General features: G+C 37.0%; 1 protein-coding gene across 1 annotated transcript; it reads left to right on the top strand.

The window, feature by feature from the left end:
- The first annotated feature begins 3,376 nt into the window (after positions 1–3,376).
- Positions 3,377–4,053, top strand: LOC148198425 (uncharacterized). The gene is made up of 3 exons (XM_088115802.1): positions 3,377–3,574; positions 3,666–3,701; positions 3,856–4,053. Exons 1-3 carry the CDS (start codon positions 3,377–3,379, stop codon positions 4,051–4,053), a joined length of 432 nt encoding a protein of 143 aa, XP_087971928.1.
- Positions 4,054–7,877: the final 3,824 nt, after the last annotated feature.

Below are 7,877 nucleotides of genomic sequence, written 5' to 3'. Positions count from 1 at the left end.
CGATGAACAGTGAGCATAACTCTTTGCGGGTTCGCGTTTTCCTGTATAATAGACTATAGACATCAAGCGCTTGGAGGCACCGATGTCTATAATAGTCTAGACGTCAGAGCCGTCACTAATATGACGTCTTTCTAATTTAAAAATTAATATTCGCGGTGCATAACGTCGATTAGGAGGGTGTCCGACGTCTAGGTGAACTTTTCAACAACCTTGTCAACCATGAAGACGTCTATTACAGGGGGGCGACGTCTAAAATCATATGTAGACGTCGGGGTAGCGGTATTAGACGTCTATATGGCGAAAAAAATGACTTTTCACCTACGTGTTAGGCATATAGACGTTTGTTAAAGGGGCCCCGACATCTACAATATTATAGACGTCGGGACCCTCCTTTACGGACGCCTATATGTCTAACTTATTTACAAAAATGCCATCGATTAATAATTTACATTAGTTATGTTATGATCCGACGTCTATGGGGTGACGTTAAAACCTAATTCCGCACTAGTTATTTTCAATATACATATATCTCTGTATCGTATCTTAGTAATGTATCAACCAATCATATATAATATCCAATACACATACCACATCCATTCACCATATCATATAAAATTGTGATTGAATATTAATAAGACAATACCTACTTTAACTTTTATATTATTTTAAAAATCGATCGGTGATTTCAAACACTACAAGAATTTAGCTTATTACCGAAGGTTTATTATCGAAGGCCTAGGGATCGTCGGTAAATAAGTGTTTTCAACGGTCAAAATGAGCATTACAGACGGACATGGTGAAATATAATTACCGAAGGTCAAAAGAGCATTACTGAGGGGTTTGTGGCCTTCGGTAAGAGCCTCGACCCCTTAAACTAAGTAATTGGGGGTATTGTAATAGGTCGTCCCCAATTTCGTAAGACAAGACCCTATTCCCTCTCCGTTCTCGTCCCCAATTTCGTAAAAGGTTGACTTTGCATGGTGCTCCCCCATTCCCTCCCTATCCGTTCTCGTCCCCAATTTCTGCTTCACATTCTCTCCCTCTCGCTTTTGTTTGACGTTTATCTTCCTCTCCCTCTCCCTTTCCCGTCTGTCCGGTGGCATTGTGTGGGTAGGGTTCGAGTGGTGTTCCAGCAGTGCGTTGGCGTTGCCGTCAAGAAGGTGGTCCGTTAACATCACGGTGTGTGGACGTTGCTTTCAGGAGGGTGCTCCCGTGACGTGAGGGCGCCTGTCTTCGTCAAGGGAGGCTATTGGGAGACGCGTTGAGGTATGTTCTTTACTGGCTAAATTTATATATTGGGACAAGTTTTGCTCAATATTATTGGAAAGTCAAAATAAAATGAAAAGCAACTTATTTTGAATTGGTTTAGTGAAATGAGGGAATAGGAATAACAAGAAAGAAAGATGAAGATTAATTGGTAGAAGAGTGGTTCGTGGTGATTTGAGGAAGGAACAGATGCAGTATACTTACCCATTGTAGCATGTTTAGATGGCTGAGTTAACATAGTAGAGATGAGAAGCAACGCGAAGAGGAAGCAAAAGAAGAAAGTGGTTTTGGTATTCATGTTTACTACTAGGTTAAGAGTTAGTGTGAGATACAAAGAACGTAGTTTCTCAATATATAGCTATTTATAGTGATCAAGCCAAAAGTATAAAAGAGAGCTGAAAGTAAATGATAGGTCTTGGTTCAAGATAGAGAAGGAAATGGAGTAAATGATAGGTTCCAAGGGAAGAAATTCCCTTCTACAGAGGACAAGCCCTGTTTTGAAACAAAATACACTTCACCCACATAACTAGAACACCCCCCTCCTTAAAAGACAAAAACCGCCTTACTACTAATTAAAACTTCCCCTAACTGTTGTTTAAACTCCTCCTAACTACCCCTAACCACTTCATACTAACTTCTATGTTTTATTTTTTCCAAACTATATAACAGTTGTCTACAAACTGTCAAATACATTACATATTCTAACAGAAATGCTCTAAAATGGATTAAGAAAGCAAGATAATTCAGCAAAGTGGAGTAGAATCACGAAATTGAATTTTCAACATTGAAATTTTAAAAGTGTTTGATAAAAGTCCTGACTGAAATTTCTAGATTGCAAGTAGATTTATACTTTTCAGATTTGAAGATGGAGCTTTGGATTACTAAAAACCTAACAGCCTTTTACACATACATTTTCATTCTTTCAAGCTTGTTGTACATTATTTTTGTTGATTCTAGGCTTTTAGTCAACCCAACCAAGTCTTCTTGCAATGTGAAATTAAAATCAGACTTGACAACATCCACTTATACCAAAAATAAACTCATAATGGGTTTTTGAGATGTGAAAATGCACACAAGTTGCTCTAAGGTCAATTAATCAATTCCAGCAACTTTATATTATGAAATTATAATAGTTTAAGCTGGGAATTGGTACATAAACAACATAGATCAGAATATGACCTCCTAACAGCCCATTATGCAGGAAAATAAGCAACCTCACACCTCAAACAGAGTTTTAGTGAAACAAAGCACCAAACAACAATGCAAACAACTTTGAAACAGGTATTAACACTGAACCAAGCTGGAAAATATAAACTAGGTAAAATTAAACTCGAATAAATTGAATAAATTGATTGTCTTGTTCTTCCCTAGTTGTGTGCAATGTGTCCATTTAATTGGTTGTTTCTCTGTTCTTACCAATATGTGTCAAGTTGTTTGCACTGTGTGGATATTTCTGCTTTGGCACCTTATATGTATCATGTGATAATGCTTGTTTTGTTTGGCTTATACTGGGATTTTGGGTGGAGATTGTGAGCACAATGGGGAGACCAGGTAGGTTAGTACGTTCCCCATTTTCTATTGAATTCCTATATGGCATTTTGTGTACTAGAACTTGTTCTAGTATTGCTAGCAAGTTATTTTTGATTTCTCTTGATTTTGTTTCGAGCTTGGAATAAGTTTTGGTGATTTGTTTTGGTATAAGAGAAATCAAAAATTTAAACACCATGGATTGAGCCATTTGGTAAAGGGTGAGATTTTAATCCCTTTTTTAACCATTTTGATGTTTAAAGATTGTTTTAATTCAATTAACTTTTATTATGCAAGTTTGTTCCATCCAGGGTTGCTTCCTAGGCCATCACACGATCAATTAAGCAACAGTTTTTAAGTCCATGGCCTACTTGGAGAGCAATACCTGATGACGACAAAAAGCCATTTTGGTAGCGTTTTCAGGTGAAAAATCCATTAAACTAATTGTCATTGTTATTTTAGTGTGATGATTAATCAATGTTTGTTTTGTTTAATTTTACAGATGAAGGTGCAGTGGAAACCTGAACATGAAACACAAATAAAAAGAAATTTCCACATGAAGGCATCTCATCGGCTGTCAACGATGTTTAGGGATGCTTGTAATGCAGTAGAGCACCCTTACTGGTTGGGCGAGCACATTTGGAACTCTTTACTGGCTCATTGGAATTCAGTAGAGTTTCGCAATAAGTGCGCCAAAGCCCAGAGGAACAGAGCTTCTGAAAAAGGTGGCACCCTGCATACTGGAGGATCGATCACGATTCATGAGCATGTCATTCGTATGGTAAACTTTCATTACTTTTCTATTTCTTTCATATATAACTTATTTACTTTTTATTTCATATGTACACTTCTAACTCTAAATTATGTTACAGGCACAAGCTCTAGGACGGGAGGTCCATGTTGATGAGGTCTTTGCACAAACTCATGTTCGGAAGGGCACTAATGAATTCATTGATGAAAGATCTCGGAAGACTCGTGTAAGCAAATAACACTGTTACTATTAGTAATTTTTCATTTATGTTATTCTATCATTCCCTAACATTGCTTTTAATGTTTGAATAGGAAGAATTTACTACGAGACTTTCACAGGTTAGATCTCAACATGGGTCAGCTCATACACTGGATGATTCGAGTAATGCAGAAGATGACATCCGTAGGACACAATGCTGGGTCGACATCGTTGGTGGCAAGAAAAAGGGACGAGTGTACGGTGCAGGTCAACTTGCTACAAACTATACACATCGAGAGGAAGTACTCTGAAGCACCAACCTTCTTCTTCCACCACTACTACTGACAAGGCGGTTGTCCGCCTCACCCAGGCACTAGAGCAACGTGACCAGGAAATCACTGATTTGAGATCAGAGTTTAGAAACTTTAAGGCCCTGGTCATGAGAGTGTTACCTGAAACTTCACAAGATCCGTTCATTATGCCTGCGACCCAGCCACGACCCTCCTCGTCACCCACCGTCCCTCAGCAGCCCACATCAGTCCATCCCTCATCAGTCCAACCCACACCAGTCCAGCCATCTACAGAGGAGCAGGATGATGAAGATCATTCTGATGATAACTATGTACATTATTAGTTTTATTTTGTTATTGAACATAGTTGTTATATAAACATTTGGATCTTAGATCATTTCGATGTTAGATCATTTGGATATTAGAACATTATGTTAGATTGTTTTTTGTTTTATGTTTTATTTATAAATACATGTTCTATGGATAATTGGATGATTCAGATGTTATATTGTGATGGAATCCTGCCTGATGTGTTTTCTCAGTGTTCTTTTTTCGTAGTTTTCACATTTTATTGTGCACGTATTTTAGCTTGTAAGGGGCATGGGTTACTATAAATACCTATCAACTCTCTTGTATTGGCACTTTTGAGCTTAATGAGAATTTGATTTTCTGACCTTCAGAAATAATTCTCTCTTGAAAATCACATGCTAGAGAGTCCAAAGACTCCCTCTAGCCACCTTCCTTGCACACTGCCTCCATTCTCATTTGCCTTGAATTCCACCATGCTCCACCTTATTTCTCTCACTTCCACGACGCTGCTTCCATACGCGTCAGCCATTCCTTCGCTGACACATCCTTGCGCACGCGTCAACATTCACATTGCCTCATCATTTTTCTCTCTCGCGCATTCAAGAGCACTTCATTTTCTCACCTCAGAGAGCCTCATTCTCATCTCTCTCCATTTCGTTTTCTCGCGTCTCCACACTCCAAATCATGTTATCTTCTTCACAGATCTACATTTTCTCCCACCACTTCTTCCTCGTTTCATCCAATTCATCCACAGTACATCATCTTCATCGAACAATTCTTCGTTCTATGGCCTCCCCTAGGTTTTCCTTCATCCTTCATCATTTTCTCTGATTTTAGTCGTTTAAAATCACTCTTGATCCGTTCCAAACCTTTTTCACCGTTCAATCTTCATTTTAAACCGATTAATCGGTTCATGTTGGGTTTCCTTCCATTTCTAGGGTTTCTATCGAGTTTAACCCTCTATTACTTGTTATTCTTCGAGTTTTTGTCATTTTCCGCTACATTCATCTGTGGAGGAAGCTTCGAAGGAGCTTGCGACATGCACATTCGTCATCTTCTCGGGCGCTCGTCCATCATTTGGTATTCAGAGCTAAGGTTCGAGCACACGTCAACAGATAAGTTGTTCTCTCTGTTTCGATTTTTTTTTTCTCATTTGATTCGCTTCTGTTCATGTAATGTTCAAGTTGTATTGGTCTGTTTTCTCTTGATTTTTTTTCTTTCTTTTCGATCTTTGTTGTCTCTTTTCATTACTGAGTTGTTCATCATTTTCTTGTACTGTCTTGTGTTTACCTTTTGTCGTCATTGAATCAATTCAATATTTTTGTTTTGGTTTGATATTGAATTAGTTTGTGTTTCATGTATTTCCATTCAGTGAAATTTGTTTTCATATGTTTAGGTTTCCAAATTCTAACAAGGTTGATTGATTTGTGCTTGTTGTGCTTTCAGTCAGTGTTTCCATCATTTTGTTCGGTTCAATTTAATCTTTGAGTCATCTTAGTTTTGAATTCCAATTCTGTTTTGTCATAGTCATGTTAGTTGATTTTTCTTGTTCATAACTTCAAGTTGTACTTCTTATTTGATTTGTGTTTGTGGTGATCTGATTGTATGTTCAATGTGCATACTGTATGAGCTATGACATTCAATACTGAGAGCTCGGATGCATGAAATGAGCAACAGATTTGATTTGAATTTTCTGTTGTGACCTTCTAGTTTTAATAAGCTGTTGAATCTGAACATTGAAGCTATTCTGCGCTTTTAAAATTGAGCTGGAATGCTGAGATGACTAGTAACAAAGTGCCAACCAGAAAAGCCGTGATATGCTCAGCATTAACTTGGTTGTTAGTGTGAAAGTCATAGCAGAAATTACTTGCAAGCAGTAGGTCGAACTGCATATTTCCTTGCTTGAGTCATTTGCTTTGTTTTTGTTCATTTCAGTAGTATATCATTGTTGGAATTCGGTGTATTCAATTCTAGAGTCGTTTGTGTCTTGCATTTGGTGTTGTTTAAAATTCTGTAGTGTTTTTTTAGTTGAATCATTTGTTTCTATCATGACTTATATCTTGTGAATTTGAATTGAAATAGAAATCAAATTATATGTTGTGAATTGTAGCAAAAGAAAGTGAAAGTATAAAAGCATGAGTTCTTGTGATTTGAAAAGAAAAAGTAATTAGAAAAGAATTATTGACAGAACCACATAAAGAGTCAAGTGGCAAGTGCAATTCACAACACAGTTTCACTCTTAATGTTTCTCTCCTTTTTCTGGTTCATCATAGAATTGGATTGGAGTGAACATTTTAGAACAATTGGCAATGCATTTTCTATTTCAGTTGCAAATCTGTTTGGTCATGTATCATTCAACTTGATGTGATTTTCTTGTGTTTTTAATCTGTTTCTAGTTCTACTCCTTAGGTTCTATTTGTTGTGCGTACATTTATTAACTAGCCTTGTTTCTTGTTTGTCAATTCTTGGCTGTCTTGGTTTTGTTTTTCGCGTGTAAAATCTGTTCTACAGTTCTTTAATTGAGCTTTTGTTTGCTTTTGAAATCTGGTCTAGAGTTGATCTCGAGTCAGTTGCTCTGCTGTGCTATCATTGCTTTGTGGTTGTCTATTCTATCATTGTCATTATCATTGTGATTCAACTCTTTTGAGTGGGTGATCTGTTCTGTTCTACATATCACTTTTCTTAGCCTAGCCTTTTCTGAAATGAGAAGTTGTACACTCTGGTTTTTGGCATTTGAAAGAAGGTTGGTGTGTTTGGTAGCATCTTAGGTGGTGGTGGTCTGAAAGACTCTCAAGCCTTGAACTGCCAAGGGAGAATCTCCCTTCGAAACCTTTTCATTTATGTGCTTTAAATTTCAAAAGAGAAGCCTGAGTGTTGTGAGTTTTGTAAGGCTAATTTAACCTAATTTCCTTGGCACTTTGTATAAGAGAATCAGTTTTTTTTACATAACTGTGTTTTAATTGTTTACTTCTGCATTTAAATAGTTGCAACAGGTTGGAAGTTGGGTGTTGAATCTGATGAAGATTGAGTACATTGGCCTATGAGTGCATATCAGAATTTCAATGTGATGATTTGAGAAATTAAACATTTGAGATTTATTTGTGCACGTTTCCATTATGTTTAAATTCATTGTTTAATCTTAGCTGAATTTTTTGCATTACATCATATCACTTTTTGTCCATTGGCTTGATCAGGTTTTGATTAATTTGGAATGATTGTTTAATCAATTTGGTTTCAGCCTTGAATTACACCCATTTGCATCTGGTTTAATATCCATGTTTATGTGTATTTTGCTGGAATTGGTGTAATTTCTGTGTGCATATTTGAACTGAGTAAATGCAGGAAGAAAGTGTAGAATAGGTGTGTTGTTGTGTGCAGAGTTGATAAATATTTGGAGTCAAGAATTTTAAGCAGCAATAGAATCTCCATAAAGGTTAGAGCAAGCTAGACCAACCATTTAATTAGGGGAGTTGCTTAACTTTCTTACCTTTGGATTGCTTAGCTATTTATGTCTTAGATGGAAATTGATAGCATTG

Source organism: Vigna umbellata, chromosome 5 (assembly GCF_029865625.1).
Source record: "Vigna umbellata cultivar VRB3 chromosome 5, Vumbellata_1.0, whole genome shotgun sequence".
Taxonomy (NCBI): domain Eukaryota; kingdom Viridiplantae; phylum Streptophyta; class Magnoliopsida; order Fabales; family Fabaceae; genus Vigna; species Vigna umbellata.
This window is presented reverse-complemented; position numbering and strand designations above follow the sequence as displayed.

Excerpts from the sequence above, each read along its gene's own strand:
- LOC148198425 (XM_088115802.1), top strand. The coding sequence starts at position 3,377 with ATGTTTAGGGATGCTTGTAATGCAGTAGAGCACCCTTACTGGTTGGGC. Across the intron at positions 3,575-3,665 it reads ATGAGCATGTCATTCGTATG|GCACAAGCTCTAGGACGGGA; the intron begins GTAAACTTTCAT and ends ATTATGTTACAG. Across the intron at positions 3,702-3,855 it reads GGGAGGTCCATGTTGATGAG|GAAGAATTTACTACGAGACT; the intron begins GTCTTTGCACAA and ends ATGTTTGAATAG.